The 22646-nt window shown below is 35.1% G+C and overlaps 1 protein-coding gene and 1 long non-coding RNA gene across 5 annotated transcripts in view; both read right to left on the reverse strand.

The window, feature by feature from the left end:
* The window catches only part of lima1a (LIM domain and actin binding 1a), a 36317-nt gene extending 25576 nt beyond the window's left edge, over positions 1 to 10741 (reverse strand). Inside the window, exons 1-2 of one of the 4 annotated variants that reach the window (XM_028011012.1) lie at positions 10595 to 10741; positions 2345 to 2495 (exon numbers count right to left, since the gene is read on the reverse strand). In XM_028011012.1, the coding sequence (XP_027866813.1) occupies positions 2345 to 2469 (125 nt within the window). In that variant the 5' untranslated portion in view covers positions 2470 to 2495; positions 10595 to 10741. Of the gene's footprint in view, positions 1 to 2344; positions 2512 to 4748; positions 4998 to 10594 lie in introns of those variants that run through there. The other 3 variants (XM_028011015.1, XM_028011011.1, XM_028011013.1) reach the window with 3 other exon arrangements.
* Positions 10742 to 18206: 7465 nt separating this feature from the next.
* On the reverse strand, positions 18207 to 20250 carry LOC114140246 (uncharacterized). The gene is made up of 2 exons (XR_003594526.1): positions 19432 to 20250; positions 18207 to 19319 (listed from the first exon to the last, which is right to left on the reverse strand). It is a non-coding gene; the product is annotated as an uncharacterized LOC114140246 (long non-coding RNA).
* Positions 20251 to 22646: the final 2396 nt, after the last annotated feature.

Here is a 22646-nt window from a genome sequence, read left to right on the forward strand (position 1 = left end):
GATTTCTTCCAGAGTTTCCTTCAGCTTATGCATTTTGGAGGTTTTTTGAATGTCATGGATGACTGAGCAGCTTTTATTTTACTTTTTTGAATTAAAAAAGTCCCAGAAACATGGAGGAATATCTGGTTTCACCGACTGCTTTCAATTCAAATGGAAGCCATTAGTCCTTGACATGTTCCTGTCTGAATACTGCAAATAAAGACCACTGGTAGCAGAAAAAACTTAAAATATAGGAGAAATTAACCTTTTTACTAGAATTAGAACAGTTTTACATACATTAGAAGGAATCATTTGAAGGCTTAGAAAAAAAGGCTTATTTTAAATGCTCTAAAATGATTAATGCACCTTCCATGTCTCTCAATCTACTCACGAAGCAATAAAAATATTTAAAACAACAATTTGTCGGGTGGTTTTGTACAAACTGCTGCATCTGCAGGCAGAGCAATAGTGGCCCCTAGTGGCAAGAAGGAGAAACTGCAGCCACTTTAAGCACCAACAGGAAGCACTTCTACAAAATAAAGTTTATAAACCCGAGAAACTGGAGCAACCGGTTGCTAGGCAGTTTTTAAAATAACGGGAAAGTTTTTAAAAGTTGCCTGAAGTAATTTCCAGGTCTGGAAAAACACTGGCAATGGAAATATAGTCAGAAAATGATGCGTTTCTCTACCAACGGAAAACTGGGTTTTCTAAAAATAAACACACAAAATCATTTCACAAATTAAAATAAACGACAATAATATGTCAACTGTTGGTCCTCATTATAAACTTTTGGATTTTTCCAAAGTGTGTTAAGAATACATTATTCATTTTCCATACCACACGATTACAATACAAACTAACCCCCCCCACCCCCCCAAAAAAGCAGGTAATTAAACTTAAATGCATTGTATTAATTAGTCACAAGTAATCAAATTAAGTTTACTTGTGTTAAATAATCAAGTTAAACTTAAATATATTCATGATAAAGTTGGAAAGTCTCCTCAGTGCATTCCCTGATTTAAAATATCCAGAGTTGTGACATTTTACACCATTTTTTTCAGATATAAACAAAATGTCTGAATGTTGCATCTGCAAAAACCAGACCGAAGACAAACTGATGAAAAAATAAACCGACTGATGTTTACCACTTTTAGACAATAAAAGTTATTTTTGCTTTGTTTACATATTTATCCAGATCAGTTAATTCATAAACCCGACAAAATAGTTATATTTCTGTGATAATAGCAGAATTTTCCTGACTTTTCTATCGTCCTTCATGTCAATTATTCCATTAATCTTTGTGAGTTTGTGCTTCTCAAATGTTAAACATGTCAAGTTCTTTGGAAACGCCGTGAAAACTGATGCAGCAGCTACTGGGAAACCAAAGGAAACCAGAAAAACAGGAACAGAGGAAAACAACCTCCACTAAATATTAAGATCAATATTTGACCTCAATATGTAGCCAAATATAGACCTTTCAATATTTGGCTACATATACGTTGGTCTTAAAGGCAACACGTTAGGGCCAGGCTAAGATTAAAAAAAAAAACAAAACACACAAAACGAGACAAAGTAAACGTAATCTGATGTTGATGTCTTAATGAATTAAGTATTTTCTCATTTGTAAAACCGATACCAAAGTACGACTACAAGATGCTCAACATTCCTCATTTTACCGGAGTTTCAACATTGCTTTATTGTGTCTGGAGTTCCCATATTACCATGACTCTATTCTTATATCACTACAACATTTCCTCTGAATTTTCCTTTTTTTTCTTGGCCTGGTCCCATTACTCCCTTGGAGCCACTGTTCTTCTAGAAATCAGAGCTAAATAAGAAAAACAAACGATGAATGCACTCATTCGTACGCCGACATGCAGGTCAGGAGGCAACTTGACATGTAGCTGGAGAGGCTTGAATGGTGCCAGATTGATATTATCAAACAATATCAAAATATTTACTAGGAAACAAAATTGTTTTAAAATAGAAAGTGCTGATGAAGTCTGAGTAAAACTGAGCAAACAGGGAAATGAAAGCAGCTGAGCAGCAGAATCAGATTCAGTTTCAGCAGCTGATGAGTTCAGAGCGACACGATGGTTCAACTGCTGGTGAATTATTAAACTCTGGATCAGAACCAGAAGTTTACACTGCAAAAACAAAACCTTACCAAGTATTTCTGGTCTAATTTCCAGAGCAAATATCTTCGTAAACTTCAAATAAGATGAAACTAACAAGTAGCTCTGCAGTGGATAGGAGCTTCTTTTAAGTCAATAATTATTTAATATTGATGGAAAAGTTCTAGTTCCACTGGCAGATTAATTCACTGGTAAAGTGGAGAAAAAGTCTTGCTATGAGGAGGACTTACTTGGAGAAGCGCTCTGCGATGGCGGTGTTTTTTCCCCGGGCGGAGACGATGGACAGCTCTTTGGCCGTGACCCTGAGTGACTGCGATGCCCACTGCCTGCGGCTGAACGGCGCGATGGAGGCCATGTTTGTAGTCTGTCCAGGAAAAAGTGCTGAAACAGAGAAAACCTGTTGAAGTTCAACATTCCTTGAATAGGCTATGATCTGTTGGCTATACAAAACATGTTCACCACATTTTTGGTACAAAATCACTCAGATAATGAGATTTTTATCAGAATCAGCTGTTTTTGGGCCTCCTGTAACTTTAAATGCAAATAAAGCTGCTGCTGGCCACACCCCTAACCCAACGTTTACACTCACATGTGAAAATAGCCACAAACAGATGCGCATTTCTGCAACTGCACATATTTGAAAAGCATTAGTAGAGCCTCCTGCACAAACAACAAGAATGCAGCAAGTGGTTTCTGGATGGTAAGTCAACAACAAAACGTCTTGTCCAGCAGCCATTGTACAGCGCACACAGCGTAAATGTCCTGGAACTCAGTTCGGGTTGCTAGGAGACGAGCAGGGCTCCACTGGGGTTGCTAGGTAATGGCACATTGCCCTTATCATGCACTTATTAGGAGGGAAATGCCCATTTTCCAGACACGCACACAAAAAAAATAAATAAATAGATCTGGCCATATATACAGTATATACATACATACACACATATATATACTTTCTTTTTTATTTTTAAGAACTTAGGTTTTTAGAAGCAGTTGAATCCCAAAAAGTATAAAAATCTGCATAATGTGAATAAGTCCCCCTTTAATCGTCAAAGCTGGTATTTTTGGGGCGTTTGTGTCTTTTTACCAAAAATAGATCAGAAATGGCAAAAATTCTGTAAAAATAATCTTTTTGGTTGAAAAACCAGCCTGAATCTCACTCAATTATTTCCCCGTTATGTTTCACAATAGTTTTCCATAATCGCATGTTTACCAATACGTTTACATTGTTAAGCTGCTGTTCCTCTTGGGTTTAAACTGGGCTTTAAGCAGCAGGATCCGCTGGACTTTCATGTGGGAAATCAATATTTTGAACCAGACTCCATATCTGCCTGCAGCGGCCCCCGCCGCCCGGCTCAGAAAGTCAATAGAGAGCGGAGCGACCATCTGTTCCCTGTGACAGCGCTCAGTCCGAGCCTGGACCAGACAGCAGAACCTCCCGCTGCGTCACAAAAACAACCTGCTGACACTTTTCACCAGAAAAAAAGAAAGAGAGGAAGAAAGAAACGAGTCCCTGCCTGTTTTCGCCTCGTCTGCAACAGCCTGCAGGAAGCCGGCAAGCAACTGCACGCAGATTTCAGTAGTTAACCGTCATCGCTTGAGTTTTACTGACAGTGATGAAGCAAACAATGAGACCGGAAGTTGCATAGCCGACCGGGTCGGTACCGGTACCGTCACTCAGCAGGTCAACTATTGAGGGAAGTGCTCCAATTTAATGTGCCTTGCATGTTTTAGGCTGAGAAAATAAAGATAAATTTCATAAGAAATGCGAAGAAAAATGAATGAAATTTCCTGGTTTGACTTTTTGATACGAACTGAGGGTTTGAACATTTAAAATTCATGTTTTGTTCTCTTAATTATCTTAAATCTACTAAAATTAGAGTTAATCCGTAAAACATTTAAACTAAACGTCTGAAGAACAAACCAGAAAGCAGCTCAGAGTCATTATTCCCTCCAGTTTGTTTTTATATAGAAAATAGTTTAAAAAAAAAACTTAATAAATCACGTTTTTCTGGATGTACATCATGGTAAAAATTTCAATACCTTTAAATAATTTCTAGTAGTAAAACACACTTAATAGAAAAGTTTAAATACGAATAACCAGGTAAATATACAAATAGTTTAAAAGTATTACAAATATAGAAATTTACAAACAAAAAGTAGAAAATGAAAAATTTATAATGATAGTATTTAAATACATTTCTTATGTCAACATCCACTCCGGATGCGTCAAGTCAGATTAGTTTTCAATTTTTGTTCTTACACATCTTAACGGGTTTTCATGCGTCTCTGTTCATAATAAGCAGCTTTTTAATTCTTCCATATGCTCTGGGATCCTTCATGTTGAGCCAAATCTGAAGATTTCAAACCTAACTTTCCATTAAATTATTTTCTTAAATCATTACCTTTCAAGAGAAAGTGGAAAACGTCGGTCACAAATTTCAAAGTAAATTTCTGCCTGACGCTCCTGACAGTATAAAATATATATATATATATATATATATATATATACACAAATGAAGTCAGATAATCTTGTGAATGATTCACGTCAGAGTGAGATTATACACAAAGCAGCAGGTAAGAAAGAAACGGACTCCATGTTCAGCAGCTGCTAAATACTAAAACAAATCCACCTACCTCAGTTTATTTCTGACGGGTTTCTCGCTCCGATCACCGGTTCGTATCTAAAATATTTCTTCCTCCGCTGCTTTAACCAGCGCTTCAGACCCTAAAGGGAAATATGACGAGTCCCCCCTCCCCCTAAACTCCTCCCAGCCAATAGGAGAGCAGCACCTTACACCTGACAGGTGTTTTTTTCTCCCCCCCGCTAATATTCAGGATGACCTGAGGGAGCGCGACAAGCAGCCGGAGCAGCGACAAAAACCCGAGTGGAGCATTGAGTGGAGAGGAGGAGGAGGGAAGTGGGAGGCTTGGGGGGGAGATTCCCACTGTGGATTCCAGGAAGCCGACCGAATCCTGCCTCCACTTTCTCACAGGGTCAACAGTCTGCAGGATGTGACTCGCTCACAATACCAGCTGACTTCACCAAATGGGAGGACGAGTTGGGTCAAATCATGAGCAATCACAAAGTTACTCAACACAGAGACGATCCTCCCCCAACATTATGACAAAAAAAATCTGTAAAAACAAAAACCAGGGTGAAATAACAGAGTTTACGCTGGTTTTGCTCAGTGGTGCTATAAATTTAATCCGTTTTAACTAAACATTTGATTTGCAGAATCATTTTACAGAATATTTGCCGTTTCTGAACCTTTTTTGATAGACAGAAAAAGAAAGTTAAAAACAAATTCAAATTTTTAATGTTTTTACACTGCCATTTGGGTCTCAACTGCTTCTAAAAACATCCCAAGCGCCTAAAAGAAAAATATCCAGCCATTTCTTAGCAACAAGTTAATGTTTTCTGGTGTCTGGAAAACGAGTAGTTTCAAAAACCTCCCGGTTGTTAGGTTCCAGTTCATGGGGAGTGTCCCGTAACCTAGCAACTCTAGAAAAGCCCAGGCTGCTACCTAGCAACCTAAGCTGAACTCCAGCATGTTTGGTCAGCTGTTTTTTTATTATAATTTTATTTTTTTCAGAATATTATATATTTCAAGTTATTTCCCAAAGGGGAAATTGCTTATTGACAACCTACTCCATCCCAGGTGTTCAGTATTAGTAAACACAAATATAACCATAAGCGATATATCAATAAGTATGATTTGCGATGCACTGTACAATGACTACTGGAAGAGACAAGTGTTTTGTCATCGACTTGCAATTCAGAAATCACTTGCTGCATTCTTTTGGTTGTACAGGAGGCTCTACTAATGCTTTACAAAGATGTTCGGTTATAGATTAGTGCATCTGTTTGTAGCCATTTTCATGTGCGAGTGCAAACCTTGAGTTGGGGGGGGTATGGCCAGCAGCAGCTTATTTGGACTCAGAGGCCCTAAAACAGATCATTCTGACTAGAACCTCATTATCCAACGATGATTATGTCCATAAAATGTGATAAATATCTTTTGTGCAGTGCATAGACCTATCCTAAACTGTCCAGGGAATCATAATGGGTCACTTTTAAAAAGTTACACTAAACCTGCTTTTAAAAAAATAAATAAATAAATAAATAAAAAACATTGGGGAAATCGAATAACCCATGACCAATAAAAACACAAATCTACTGGTCAGATACAAACAGTAAGCGCTTTAAACTACTAAATTCAACCACCTGTTGCTTTTCCTCAACATCTTGATAATATCTTATTAGTAATCAAGCTGCAGCTTCCTTATTTGTTTTTGTTCTTAGCACTTTAACCAAAAAAATAAAAGTGCTTGCTCTGATATTTTCACCAGGCTCGCAGTCAAACTGAAAGTGGAGAGAAAACATGAACTTTGTTGCAGAAGTCTGACTTCTGCAACAAAGTTCTAAAAAAAGAATCTAATTTTGTTAAAAACTCAAGTTTATAAATTTATATTTTTTTTCTATATTTGAAAATTATATCTTACAGCTAACGAAGCGTAAGCTAAAGGATTTCATTTGTTCTATTTTTAAAATGTTATGGTCCACACAATTACTGGGAAGACAGCTAATTTGACAGTCGCCCAGTTGGCATTCACGGAAAGTTGAGTGGAAGGAAGAAACATGGTGGAAATTAAACAGAAGCCCATTTATTGTGGATTCCCTTCATTACAAGCTGTAACCAATTACCACAAATATGAGTATATAGATTTAGATGTTTACAGAAATAAACTAGTTTTAGTTTAACGTCAACATGTAAAAATATCAGCCCGTCCTACTTGACTTTTCAATAAAGCGAGAGTTAATCTGTGTGGTTAATTCTGTTTTATTTAAGGAATTAGAACCAGGTGAAGCTAAATCTTTTTTACATTTTAAATATGAAATGTGTGTTTTTTTGTACAGTTTTGACTTAATTACTGCTTTGAATGTGTTCCATCAGAAAATGGACTTTGACTTTGTGTACTAGTTTATTATTTCAATAATAGATTCATCGCAATGCATCGTTTCAGCCATAATCCAAAAGTTACATATTCCATGTGCTTCAACAGGCAGATTAAGCCGTTATTAAACTACTTCCTGTTGATTTGTTATCCATAATTATCAAATACGGGAGGAAAATGTGTTATCAGGCTGATAACAGCTTCGACCCTGTGGTGGTTCTGGAGTCTTCAAGCTCCATCCGTGTTAAATATGAAAGTTTAATCCCAAACACATGACTCCTCTGGGAGTCTGGAGGAAAAAAACTGTCGTCAGAAATTCCCGGACACTGCAGCCTGGAGGATTCCTGAGGAATTCCCAAGAAGGAAAAACAACAAAACGATTCTCTTGGTTTCAGTTTTACGTGGCAAACCAAAAGGTGGAGGCGAGTTCATCTGGAAGAAATGCAACTTTAGTTTCTGTTTTGTTCTGAAGCTGTAGCAAAACGAGAGAAAAGTGCAGAGAGGCAGTTCATAAATCAGATTTTTAAAAGATGCAACAATCTCCTTTATTTCGCCTCTTTACATAAACTCACTTCTAACCGTACAGTGAATGATGTCAAAAATAAAAACACCCAGGAAGTTAGCAATGGTTTATCTCAGATTCAGACTTGATGTTTTCTCACCATAAAAAGAAAGCATGAGAAATTTTCCCCCATTTCAGTCAAAACAAATTCCAATAGAAACAAAAAGAAATAAAATAGATACAATCATCCAACTCCTAGCTAAAGTTGAACAGTATGGTGTTTAAAAGAAAAGAAAATTAAAAAAATTAAAGTTTCAAATCAATGTCAGCCTCTGCTTTCATTTACAGAAGAAGTGTTTTTTAATTCCTTCTCAGAGTTGTACGATGGAGAAATAGGGCCAGGTTACAGGAATTTTTGTTAAATTAATTACAAGTTATATTAGCAGAAAAAGATGCAATTTTCCCAAAAAGAAAAAAAATATTTTAAAATTAAGAGAAAAAACACTTCGTCATTAGTGTCTGAGGTGAAATAGTCCTTTGATAAAACATTTCTAAGTCCTGCTGCTGGAAATAATTTGATACTTGTGTTCAAATGACCTTAACTGTAAAACCGATGCCAAACGTTAGCTTCACAAGAAGCTCGCATTGTTCTTTCATGTAGAAATTCTCAAAATTACTTCCTTCTCCAAATTTAAATCTTTATTCTGGTCAAATTAATGCTTTATTCCCGCATTATTTTGACTATTGTCTTACTACGACTGTATTCTTGAGTGGAGAGTAAAGCAGTAGTATGACTTTATTCTCTGAATATAAAAAAAATGAACAAAATAGTTTCCCTAATATTCTGTCAGAGTTTATTCAAAGTCCATACGAATAGACGCTGTAAAACATGCTGGTCAAACAAGATGGCCGCCCTGGGGGCGATGACATCACTTTGAGCTATTAAAGCCCAACGAGTGCATTGGTGAAAAGAAAACCAAAAAAATCCTGATTTTACTCAATAAAAACATTCAAAAAACAAAAATTTGATGAATTAACATAAATTTATCGGCCAACCTCGGTTGACCTACCAAAATTACTTTAAAAAAAACAAAAAACTTTGATTTTTCATAATTACTCGCCAGCTTATGCCGGAGTTGCGTGGGGATAATTACAAGAAATTGCACACATTCAAACCGGTCCACCTGTCCACAAACGAAACAAACTTTTGAGCTGTAATTCAGCCCATAATTCAAGCTGCGACCTGCAGATCAGACACTACGAGCAGCTTGACATCATCAGCGTTTGTGTGACTCAGAGCCTCACAGGGAAGACGACAGAATGAGTCCGCTTATATTCACACAGAGTCATCTGGTTCTGAAACCGGAACCAACACTTCACACAAGAAGACACGAGGGTCCTACGCAATTCGGCCAATCCTTCACCCTTTGGTCTGTTCACTTTCTGTTAAAGTATTCAGATGGATTTAATCTGGTTAAACATAAAATACAGAGTCTCTAAAAGAATCTGCAACCTGATTACGTCTTGGAAGGAAAATACAAAGTTTCACTTAAACATTAAAGATTCTCTAATATATAAACTTAGCCGATATCAAATCTTTAGTCTTGCTGGTAAAAAAAATAAATAAATAAATAAAAGTATGTTTTATAACTTCCTGTCCATGCATATCCTTTCAGCTGTTTTTTCCATCCAACAGATCAGCTTCTGGACTGATGGCCTGTAGGTTTATGATGCAACTTTTAAAAAACTCTTATAAAAGCAACATTTACAGTTATTTTTCATAACTTGCTGGTGTTAATACAACATCTCTGACTGGTAAACAAGCATTCAAGATTCTCAGACAAACAAAAAAATAAACATTTTAAAAACGCACCAATCAGTTGGAAGAGACTGGAATTGGCGAATTCTCCATTAATCGAGACGCTTTGATGCAAATGGGGATAAAAATACTCAGTCATGATTTTAGATAAATAAAAAACAGAAAACAAAATATTGGTCACCGTTTTACTTTTTTTAAAATTATCTCAACGTGTTCCAGCTACTATTACTTTGGACAGCGCCCCCCTCTGACATACTGCAGTGCTACATTTGCTAATATTAGTCTATTTTGATCCAGATTTTGTTTTCAAATGGACCCTAAAACAACAACCCTATATAAACCTACATATTTTTTTAAAAAATCTTACATTTCATTATTTAAAAAAGAAAAAAAATCAGAAACATTTCTCATGTGACGTTGCACTTCCAGAAACTTTGTAGCCGACAGCCTTAGTAGGCACCATAACTAACCGTCATGACAGATGCTATGACAACAATCTGTTCCTATCTAACTTCTAAACAACATAAGTACAAATATTGAATCTTAAACTTTTGTTTTTTTGTATACTTTCTTTCTGTTTGTCTCAAAGCTATGGTTCATTTATGATTTGCACTGCTCCTGCCTACCAAAATGGCGGTTACAGCTCAGACTTAAGGAAACTCTGCATTCATTATTTGGGGATCCCTCATCGCCAAATTATGTCACAGATTGAAGCCATTTAAGTAATTTATAATGAACAGATTCTTTTGCACCGGCTTAAGTGATTTCAGCTTTTTAATAAGCTTTAATTTAACAATTATTTAGGAAAAAACGTTACACATGTGCGTTATCTTCATCAATCTGGCGCAAAAGCAGGAAAAAACTGAACGAAAACATTCCAGATGTTGGCGGTTTGCAGCAGAAATTAACTTAGAAAATGCTTAAACTGCAGCCTGAATGATGAAACAATAAAAACATATTTCTGGGGAACAAAAAGGCTTCCGGCCCAAGTCCAAGCATGCAACTTCTACAAGGAAATCACAAGTTGTTATTTCTGTAAAATAGTATGAGTTCAACATTTTGAGTCATTCTGCTCGGACAGGTAGCAGCAGGTGACTAATGACTCAATACGCCGCTCCGCTTGATTAAACTCACTTTGTGACCAACTTTTATCTCATATTGATTCAGCAGCTGCATTATCTCGCAGACATCAACAACTCTTACCTCACACTTGAAAGGGAGATTTTTGGTTCGTCGCCTCTGTGTCTGAGCGCAGCTAATATAAAAAACAAGAAAATCACAGCTGCGCTTCAATAAACTGATTTCACCCCCGGTAATTAGGTCCAGATATCCCTCCGCTGCCCGGGTTGCGCTCGGCGCAGTAATATCTGAAGACGTCTGAGGCGTTGTGCGGCCAAAACTGTGGATTGCGACACACAGGCTGGATTCAAATGGGACAAATTATTGACTTATTTCTTGTCATGTTACCTTAGGAGCACAGTTTTGTCATGAATTTTCAAAAAAAACTAACTGTTTTGAAAAAATGCAAGTGATTTTTTAACATTATGACTTGTTTATGTTTAAAAAGGTCATGTGTTTGATATTTTATTCATTAAACAAAAGTTTAATTATAAAAAAAACTTGAAAAAAGGAATTATGTCACACAATGTACAACTGACACAGTAGATTTTAGTAATTTTGCACCAAAACTGTAAAATAAAATTAAATAACATCACATTTGGGCTTTTATTCTGTTGTAAATATTCTGTTGCTGTTTTTTAAATTATTCTACCAATATGTAGTTGCACATTTCTTTGAATCAAAGTACATTATTTCTTCATAACTGCAGTTTATATGTTGCAATTTTGCTCTCACTGTACAGTTATTCTTAATTTTGTTTTACATTTTGTTTATTTTATATTTTCATCTTTGTGTGAACCTACTTTGTTGAATTTTTCCGACTGTAGAACAATGATGAGATTTATATTTTATAAAATAAAGTATAATTAAATTGAATTAACAGTTTTGTATATTACAAATGATAAAACTTACAAATTAAATTTACAAAATTATGTTTCTAATTCATAATTTACAAATATAAAAATATTTTATATTTTATTTTTATATTTTTATCTTTGTGTGAACTACTTTCGGATTTTCTCCTCAAAGTAAAGGATTATTTTTATTTTATTTTAGATTATAAAATTAAATAAAATGAAATAAAACATAAACAGTTTTATGACTACAGTCCAGGGATTATTTTTGTACTTAAAAAAAAATATATATATATATATATAAATTTTTGTTTGTTTTAACTCCTCTTTATTGTTGATGTGTTATAGTTAAAATAAATGACTGGAAATGTTTATCTAATTTTAAATTTCAGAAGAAAAAAAATCGATACAATAAAAACATTTTTGTTTATATATTACTCTCTAACCTAAATAAAATCATTTATACAAAAAAATTTACTTTTAGGTGTAGATTTACATCACTGTACTGTTTCCTTTTTTAAATAATATTATTCTGAAGTATCACTACTCTACTTGAGTAAAATGTCTAGATACCTGCCCTCTGTGAGTAACTTCTCTAAATAAAGAGGAAACCTGTTTTCACCAAAACTTCACCAGACACAGATCTGCAGTTTATGTCAAAGTGAGACGTCTTGTTCATACAGCAGCTTTGTTGTTTTGTTGTCTGTTGGGCCATTTTGAGGTCAAAAAGATAAAGTAAACATTGTATTTACATTGCCACCAAAAGTATTTTTTTCCTGTTCTGTAAAATATAGACATGATCTGCTATTAGTTTTAATTTTATATTAAAAATCTTTTTGACTTAGAAATTGTTTCTACTTTTTAACTTGTCGTTTTAGTCTCTACTTTTCCTGACTCGTTTCTTGGACGGCTACTTTTAAATACGTTGAAGTGATGATACTCTTACTTGAGTACAAATTTTAATAGAAATTATTAATAAAAATTAATACTATTAACTTATTCATTTTACGTGACTCCACCCACCTCTGGCAGGATCTGATTTTTTTATTATTATATTTTTTTAATAATGAAGCCTGATTAACGTCAATATAGCTTTTTCTCCAGCAGATGGCAGTATAATCAACATTGATCATTTAAACTACTCGTGTAATGAGGCTATTGGGCCACTAGATGGCAGAGATCTATCTATCTATCTATCTATCTATCTATCTATCTATCTATCTATCTATCTATCTATCTATCTATCTATCTATCTATCTATCTATCTATCTATCTATCTATCTATCTATCTATCTATCTATCTATCTGTCTGTCTCTCTGTCTGTCTGTCTGTCTGTCTGTCTGTCTGTCTGTCTGTCTGTCTGTCTGTCTATCTATCTTACATCTTACAAAATGTCTGTTTGCTGCATCTTCATTCTTTCACTCTATATTTAGTTCGTAGCGTTCTGGTAGACATCACCGCTGCAGCATTTATCAACCAGGACAGGAACAGTTGTGCAACACTCAGCCTGCTGTAGTCTGATGCATCACGCCCCACTGATGTTTGAAATTCAAAATGCATTAGTGGATTCTTCTGAAAATGTATAACTAAGTGAAGTTTGTTATCCATAAATACCTAATGATAATAAAAACCTGGAATCACGCTTAAATAAGATGACACCAATTTAGGTAAGTAAAAACAAACACATTGTGAAGACAAGTCTGATGTTATTTCTATATTTTTCATTTTTAATATATAAATTGCGTATTTTGTGTTTGAAGACGTATTTATTTGTATGATTGAGTGATGTTTAATGTCTTCCAACCACTCTTTTCATTCAAAACTTTTGTTTATATCGTCATGACTTGTTCATTTTAAACCGGAAATGAATGAAATAAACAAATGTCACTTTTCTGCAAGAGAGTTCTTCTTGAAACAGAACATTTACAATTTTGCATAAAATATGAACATTTTGAGTTAAAAAAAACGTGTTAATCTTTTGTTGTAATCTTTTATTTGACTAAGACTAAGATGGCCACAAATTAAAGTTGATTATTTAGTGTGTAAGGTCCAACTGAGTAAAGTTACCTTTGTTAATATTGTTGAGGTCATATGTAACAAGCTAAATTGTGGTGATAAAGTTTGTTCAAAAATGAGAAGAAAGTGAAACTAAACAAACAATGTTGAACCTGAAGAGTAGTTTTGAAAAAAATTTCAGTTTTCATTTTTCTTTTGAACAAATTTATGGCCTCGATTTAGCTCCATATATGTGGTTTTACTTCGTTCTTGTGACCATAGCTATGGTAACAGAAAGTGAACATTATTTTACCAACCTTTTCCCCTGCAATATCACTTATCTTGTTTCTTTTACTAGAAATTTGTTCTTGTCTTGTCAAAAAATTTTACAATTTCCCCTTAGCAGTTTGTTTTTTATAGTCTGTGCAACTTTAGATTAAAAAAATTCTTCCAACAAAATAAACAAAGGTGCAAGTTGCTTACTTTCAAGAAGCAAATGAGAAGTAGCTCCTATTTTAAATCTTAGACACAAAACTGTCAACACTCACTGCTTTGTGCAAAGTATGTTAATAAAGTGCTAAGGGGTTTTGTTTCTTAATAATTCAGACACCAAACAAAAGTCAAACTATTTGCCATTTTTAAAGGAGCTCATGTCCAGGTTGCCTTTGTGCAAACATGCTAAAATTACATTTGAAAACTTCAAATACAGACCAAATTCACCTATAAATGCTCATTTAAAACGAGTAATCAATGTATTTTTCTTATTGTTTCGCTCAGATTTAGTTTTATTCTTGAAGTTTTCACATATTTCTCCTCAGATCTGAAATTTAATCCTCACTGTGGTGGTAAATTAATGTAACAGGATCTCTTAGAGCATCAGCTGTGGCCGACTACAATCCAAGCCTAATCAATGACTTCTGCTCTGATCGACCCAAAAAGCACTAAGAAGTAAATTGTATTTCTACAGCATACAAGAAGAAGATGTTCTGATTGTTTCAAGTTAAACCAGTGGATCTGCATGAGTCCCAGTTGTGCACCAGAGGTTTCAGGTCACATGAATCCCCAATATTGATCTGTTTATCTGTCCTGTTGATCTTTTAGACTGACTTCATCTCTGTTCATTTTCACCAGTCCGCTCACCTTTATCCCAGTTCCTTTTGCCCTCATTTTATGTGACTTTCCTCACCTCACTTCTTTACTTTTCTCTTTATTACATTTTCTACAGGATTCAAGCTGCAGTTCTTTCAACTTTCACTATTTATAGAGAAGAAAACGTATTCGTCCCTGTTAGTGTGTGACTCTTTGCCATTGGATTGTGGCTCCAGGCGTCTTTGCGGCTGATTGATTTAGTGATTCACCATTTAATGCTCCAGATTCAACACATAGTGATTGTTCCACTTTGTACTATAATCTAAAACCAGAGACTTTTCTGTGCCAAACAAGGTGAAAATGACAAACTTTTTATAAACAATGGTCTCGGACAATTTTTTCAGTTTGCATAATTTTACATATTAAAAATAAATCCGCTCAATGGAAACATGCCAGTTTAGCAAAAAGCTTGTTTCTTCATAAAACGTTTTGCTGCTAGGATTAGTTTTTTTTTTTTCTGACCATATCAAAATTGTTTAAGTTTGCAAAACTGCAATGGAAATACTTGTGTGATTAAAAGCAGGGAAATTACCACTAATTTGATGCCACATGTGACTTGTGTGGCATTGGTAATGCAAAATCAAGGAAGAAGAAAATAAACTTATTTATTTTAATTGTGTGTCATATTTAATAAAAACACTTCAACTTTCGAAATTCTGCTTTTTCTGACAATAGCAGAATATTGACATTTTGTGCAAATTTGTAGCAGAAACGCTTCTGGTAAAAGACGTTTTTTTTTTGCTGTTTACTTCAACTTAAATGAGTATACATGGAAGTAACACTACTCTACTGAACTACAGTGCAATGTGTTGCAACTCTACTTATGACTTAAAAATATCTGTTGCTTAGTAAAATAGAGAAAAGAAACAAAAGTAAACAAGTTGTTAAATATCATGGATGAACTTCACAAGGTTTGTGGGAATAGTTGGTCTTTATCAGAGACAAATAAAGGGAAGGTTACAGAGAAGAATGCTGTCTGTAATAAAACAGAGGAAGCTCAGAGAGATCAGCCTCTCTGCTGTACTGCAGCTCTGACATTAAGTCGTTTGACACATGAGTAAACTGACATTTATCTGGAATGGTGGCGCATGTATAAGCAGTCTTTAGACACAGTTACTTTGGCTGGGAGTTGTTTGATCTGGCTGTGTGTTTCCCCCTCAAGGTCACATGAACATGCAGAAATATATTTGTGTCAGTGAAGGCATCTTTGTTCTGATAGAAATGGCGACGGTGGAGATGTATCAAACTTTTTCACATGTTGTCACTTTCAGTGATTGATGATTTGATCAGTTACCTTGATTTGCCTTTTGAACAAATCAGTTTTTACTGTTACTTAAGTGAAAATACGTTGCAGTAGAGCTTTTACTTGATTATTCAGTCTAACTCTAATAGCGCAATTTTGCTCATTGATCAAATTGGTAGTGTCAGATTTGACATAAAGCTGCAAATAAATTACATTATCCTTTAAATAATAATGATTCTCTGCTTCATCTGGACTTTGAAGCTTGTAAAAAGTCGTCTGATCTGAGGGTGACCGCCGGGTTTCAAAGGTTCACATGACTTAATGTGATCAACTTAAAGTCTTTTAAGGAACTATTTGTCACATTCATATAATTTCCCTGCTTTTAATAACACAAACATAATTAAGTTGACTAATGAGAGTCATCAGCGAGTAACAAGTTAATTTTTTTTCTCCAGACATTAAGAAACGACACAGTGAGATATTTTTGGTTTCACCACAATCTGCTGATGTCTGCAGGAATTTTGCTGATTAAGACTTTTTTTTTAACAGGACAACATTCACTCTGTCATTTCCAAACAATTCATCATGAACATTCATTGCTTCTTGAAAAACAAAACCGAAAACCTGAAAATACTATAATAGTGTTTGCAGCTAGTAAAAATATAAAACAAAACCTGAAAACATTTTTTTATTGCAATAGAATCAATTTAGCTAAAACTAAAATAGAAAAGTTTTAATCTAAGTCTCTTTATTTTTTTAACCATCAGTTCTGGTTTTCTCAATACTGTCTGCTGAAAAAAAACTATTTTTAGCACATTCTTATTTAAAATCTCCATAATGCCAGGAACTATAATAAATGTTGGTTTATTACAGTTTGTCTTGATTGTTTATACACAAATACTTTTTGTTGGCTTGAGACACAATTACCAAATAAATATCGATGAACTCCTGCGATTATTTAATTCAACACTTTTTCGCACATCTTGTCCAATAATATTTTTAAAAGCAGGAACATATTTGTACTTATTAAAGCTTTCAGAAACATTTTCAGCTGATTTATGATGCTGCAACTTGGTGGTCACCTTACATAATCGCTGCAGGTCTGTACATGTCGCTTCTTTGAAAAACACTTTTGCTTTTCCGTGTCTCTTGCTTGCTGCTGTGTTGCATGTTTCTTAAAATGAGGTTTATTATGTTGCATTTCATGTCCATTTAGCAGCAGGATGTTTTGGACACGCAGAGAAATGGAGGAGAGACAACAACAAACCCACATCCACAGTGGCACTTGTGGCCATAAAAACGAAGAAAAACAAACTCATTTTTCACCCTGCTGACATAGTTTTGAGGGAAGGACGTTGTTGCTCCACCTCAGCTGTGATTGGAGGGAAAACATGGGAGGAATCCACACATGGCTTCAATTTGCAGCTCAGAAAGGCAGAAACTTGGTAAAAATCAGTGGATTTTCCAACAGCTGCTCAAGATTAGTTAGGTTTTGTGACTATATTTGGTTTGAGATTTCCAGATTCTTTTTATATTTGTGTTGCAGATATTAAATCATAAGCTCACACCTGAAGTGTATTTTCTGTCAGGTACATATTAGAGCAAATTTTAAATGTTATAACCACAAAATCTGATGTATATTTTAGGATCAATACAAAGTGAGACATGGTTGTGAAGCAGAAGGATAATATGAGTCTAGAATCTCAGATTAATATTACTTTTTGAAAATAACAATCAAGTGTTAATATTTTAAAAAGAACATCATCAAAAGGACCAAAATATGAAGTTATTTGGAAATGTTATTTTAAATGAAAACATTTCATAAAAATACACAATTACAAAATAACAAAATCAAACAAAAAATGTGAAAAAAAATATCCAAATCAGTTTTTTTCAATATAAAACGTATAAAACTTTAACAAAAACTGCAGGTGTGTCTGTGTTTGGTGTCAAGTAAGAGTAGAAAAACTTCGTAATAAAATTACTGAAGTAGAAGTTGTAACAATAGACCTAGAAGTATTTTTTAAAATGTTACTCATGTAAATGAAATTAATTACTACCACACTCTGAAGATAAGCCCCAACATTATGAGTTCTTGTTGTTCCCATCGGGACAAGTGGACTCTGACTTTTCACCGTTTTTATGGTTTCAAAATTTCTCAAGATATTATTAACCATAATAATGTGCATTATTAACCACAGACATTTCCTGGCTTCACTTTCAAGATGCATTCCTCCCCACTCAGCGTTTTCCAAGGAACTCACCAAAATAATAAAAAACCAAAGTCCAGGTCTCAGACGAGGATTTTTTTCTCTCTTTGCTCTCAGCCCCCCTCAACATTACATTTCTCCTATATGAGGCCTCTTGGCTCAGTGAGCTTCCACTTCTTATCTGTTTATTGTCCGACCATGACTCGGATTATAAACAGGCACTCAATAAAGCAAATGATACGGCTTGTTGTATAAATATTTAGAGGGAATACAATCCCTTGCAAAAGTCTTCATGGCCCACTGAACGTTTTCCATTTTGCCAAGTTCCAACCACAAACCTCATTAGCTGCTAAGTACTAAATTCAACCAAGCTGATACCAACATTTGTTCATTTAGGTGTTTGTATCCTGTATACCCCATTCTTTCATTTGCTGTATATTCTCCTTTTCCTCAATAAAAAAGGTAAAAAGAGAGAGAGAAAGAAAAGAGGAAACAGAACTACTGCATGAGCTGTCTTGACGCACTTCAAAATAAGAGCATGAAGAATCGGTAACCAAAACCTCAACACAGATGTCAACCTTCTGTCAACAGAAAATATTACAAAACAGCTAAGCAAATTGTTGCTTTACAGTTTATACAGAAAATTCTGTGTGCTAAATGTTATCAACATCAAATTTATAACAGCTTATTTTAATAATTCAAACACCAAATATACCTTAATATGCATTTCAAGCACAATGGAAACCATCTTAGCTTTTGCAAGAGATAGCCCAAGGTATGTCGACATCTGTGCTTCCCAGGTTGTTGTTTTTTCTTAGAATATTTTAGACATGGTCTATGAAAAGTCCACACATTTTTGGAGTGACCTTCCACAGAAAACTCTACAAATAAGTTACTTTTTTTTTGTCAATCAAAATGCCCAACAAAATGCTTTGAAATTTGAATTTAACAAAAAAGAAGTACTTTAGTGGGGGTATGTATGCTTTTGGAAGACGCTGCAAGGGGATATTTAGTTATAAATGAAAGGTGTTGATCAGAACTACATCACCCATATTGTGGTAGTTTGTTGTGTGTAATTCCATTACAATCCTTAAAGAGACATAAACATATTTTTTTCTTTTTCTTCTCATTCTTTAAAGCAGCTTTTCCACTTCAGGCTTCTTTCTTCCTCTCCCTCATTAGCAGAAAAGAGAACAAATATCATGAATGGCCCAATTAGAGACTCCCCATCCGTCCCGTGCGATCCTGAACGGGATGGAAGATTAATGAAAGGATGAATGAGGTTCTGTCGGCCCGCTGTGGCAGAGGGATCCTGTGATGCTGCCAGCTAGAGACATTTGGCAGAAGATCCCGACGACTGTGGTAATTAAGCAAAAAGCATGTTAAACAATGAGAGCAGGACCAGCAGGAGAAAGAGCTCCGGCTTTTTTTTACAGAGGGCATTTAAGGACAAGAGGAGATCTACTTACAGCAAAGGTTGGGCGCTTTTCTGAGGAATGGTAATTCAACTCGCTGTAGTTAGCTGAAGAGAGGCTACAGTGGGATGGGCGTCGCACTTGTGGGATGTCTGGGTGTTTTAACACCCTTGCTTTTCCTCCAGTTTTGCTCAAAAACTAAATTTGAGCTGCACTGAGACTGACGTGAGAGCATGTATCTATTTAAGCAAAGAATAATTTGTGGTGTGTACATTTAAATCTCACAAAAATTCACACTCAGCTGCTTGGTCTCCTGCTCCTCTTGTATTGAAATCCAGGAGGGCCAAAAACGTGCAACATTTGATGTGTCTTTCACACACAAACTACGCTTCTTTCCATGTCTAATTGCTTGTCTAATTGGCGTATTCATTTTTTTAACAATGCCTAGTGCACATGTTTCAAACTCCAAATCTTGACCACCGTAGCTTTTTGTGTCGCCCACTATGCGTCAAATTACATCAATCAGTTTTTTTGCAGAAATTCATAAAGAATAATTGTGAATAATTTGAATTGATTACAAATTTACTGCATAAATTGTAAAAAATTTATTAAAAATATTGAGTTTATGTAATGTTAAATCCCACCTATAGGTGGCAGTGTTTTGTACTTTTTCTCCACTGCTGAATCAGCCATACGTAATGTGAAGTTAGCAAGGGAAGAAAAGTCAAATTTAATGTCATACATAGGCGCAAATATTGCAAAATTTCTTGCAAATATTTCTAAATTAGCACAACAAAATCTGGCGTTTTTATTGGAAAAAATCACAAAAAATTGCAAAATTCTGGAGGATTTGATAAATGCTAAAATATGTTCAACATTAATTAATTTTAAGTATTAAGTACAGAGACTAGCAGGTTTGCCCTGCGACAGACTGGCGACCTGTCCGGGGTGTACCCCGCCTCTCGCCTGGAACGTAGCTGGAGATGGGCACCAGCAACCCTCCCGACCCCATTAGGGACAAGGGTGCACAGAAAATGGATGGATGGATGGATGGACTAGCAGGTTTTTTTTAGCAGTTTGCTAATTGTTTTTATCAATGGATTTTGCTACAAACCACAACCCAAAAACTGAAGAATATTTATTCTAACTTAAGAATTAAAATAAGGTATACAACTTCATAGTGAGTGTTTACATATTTTGTTTTCTATTTTTGGACCATTTTCTTTAAGGAAAAGCTAAGTTTAATTTGCTGATTCTGCCTTTGCCACCTCTCATGTCTAATTTATCATACATGGAAGTTAAATATGTGCCAGTTTGTAATTCTTATCCAAAGTCCAGCAGTTTATCTGTAGAATGCAAATGAGTGGCAGTTAGCAAAGAAAGTCTTCCTCTCTTTTAGTCTACAACAATGCAAGAGACGGCGCAATTTGCCTAAGCAACTTCCGAGGTAAAAGATCGTGAGGTTTGGACAATCCATGTTGGGGAAGTTTGGATCAGTTGAGGACTAATGATCCAGCAACCTGTATCCAAAAATGAGAGCAAATAGGAAGTCCATATACATACAAAGTTTGACACATTATGGAACACTACAAACCCTCCCCTGTCTTTAGACTCTGGTCTCTTTTCCATGTTATTCCCTCCCTGTATGTTAGGTTGCATTCACACCAGCCTCCAATTCCAGTTCATTTGCCTAGAAGGTTTGGGGAGGTGTGAATGCGTAATCGAACTGTAAAGCAGACCAAAAAGGCTAACTCGTTTTACGCAATATCTTCTTAAGCGTTTCCTTCAGTGGTTCTTAGTGCAGTGCCACAAGGAAGGAAGTGAACAGGTTGTTGAAGGGTTTGGTTTGGCAATCAGAGTAGACCAGCTGAAAATTTTATAAATATTAAGATTTTAGTAATTTTGCTTCTATAAAGCTCAAATAATACTTGACCTAACCCAAAATCCCAGAAGAGTCGGAAAAGATGAAGAGAAAACCAAAGAGTAGACAGAGAAGGAGGAAGTTCAAACCATCTCTATCTAACCAGATGGCCAGACAGAGTGACAAAAGCAAATGATGTGGATTAGCAGTGGTTGGGATGTTGTTGTGGAATGTCATCTCTGCTGCCTGGAAATTGAGCTGCTTGCATGTCATTACAGTCATACATCGAGTCTTCAGTCAGAGGCTTCTTTAAATTCATTGCAAGACAGACTGCTACTGGAAATTCGTCCTGCCTAACACATTAACGTCTACGATTCTTTGAAGATACTTGGATGATATGAGTTACAACAACATTTATTTTCCATTTGGGACAAATAAAGCAGTTTTGAATGAAACTAAATTGAATTGAATTGGATTGAATTGAGGATTGGATATTGTAAGTTTGACTACAAAACAAACCAAAACTCATTGATAAAACATGCACTTTTGTTTTTTGTTAAAAGGAAAGGTACCGGTAATAATATATTTTGAAAAAAAAGCTTTCTATCATAATATTAGGCTACAAAATGCAAGATATGCAATAATGAACTGCTGAATCAGGTATCTGTCCATAAATAGATATGTGAGGATTGCAATCTAAATCAGGTTGCAATCTCAGCTCAGCTCTTTTTTCACCATTATCAGTTATCGATTAATTTCTTGCTGCATCCGGCTGTCAATAGTAAACAAGACACCAGGATACTTGAACTCTTCAGGTTGAAACTGAATCTCATCTCCCACCTTAAAGGGAGCAGTCCATCTTTTTCCAGTTAAGAAGCATGACTTGAGACTTTCTTAGGAGATACACAGATAAATGTTGTCTCCTCCTGCCAGAGCACCAGGCATGCAAATCACCCACATTCTGACTATTAAAAGTATTTATGATGGGGAAAAAAAAGCCCTGAAGTCATTGTAGAACTCAAAGGTTGCTCACAGGGCCTGCAGAGCTAGTGTGGCTGCATGTATATACATTGTGTTGTTGATTTGCTTTGGATGTGAAGCGTTTTTATTTTTAAAGTAAGGTAATTAGGAACTTTAGAAAGTTATTTACACACTGCAAAAACACAAAATATTACCAAGTACTTTTGATCTAGTTTCTGTTGAAAATATCTTAGTAAACTTGAAATAAGGCAAAACTAATTGATAAGTAACTTTTCAACAAGATACAAGAGCTTGTTCTAAGTCAGTAATTCTTTTATATTCATGAAAAAGTAATAGTTCCACTGGCAGATTATGGGGAAAATGCATTTGCTAGTGTAATTAGTACTTTTTTTTATAACTATAAAGGAATTATTTACTTAAATCAAAC

The sequence above is a fragment of the Xiphophorus couchianus genome, chromosome 24 (genome assembly GCF_001444195.1).
Source record: "Xiphophorus couchianus chromosome 24, X_couchianus-1.0, whole genome shotgun sequence".
NCBI classification, from domain to species: domain Eukaryota; kingdom Metazoa; phylum Chordata; class Actinopteri; order Cyprinodontiformes; family Poeciliidae; genus Xiphophorus; species Xiphophorus couchianus.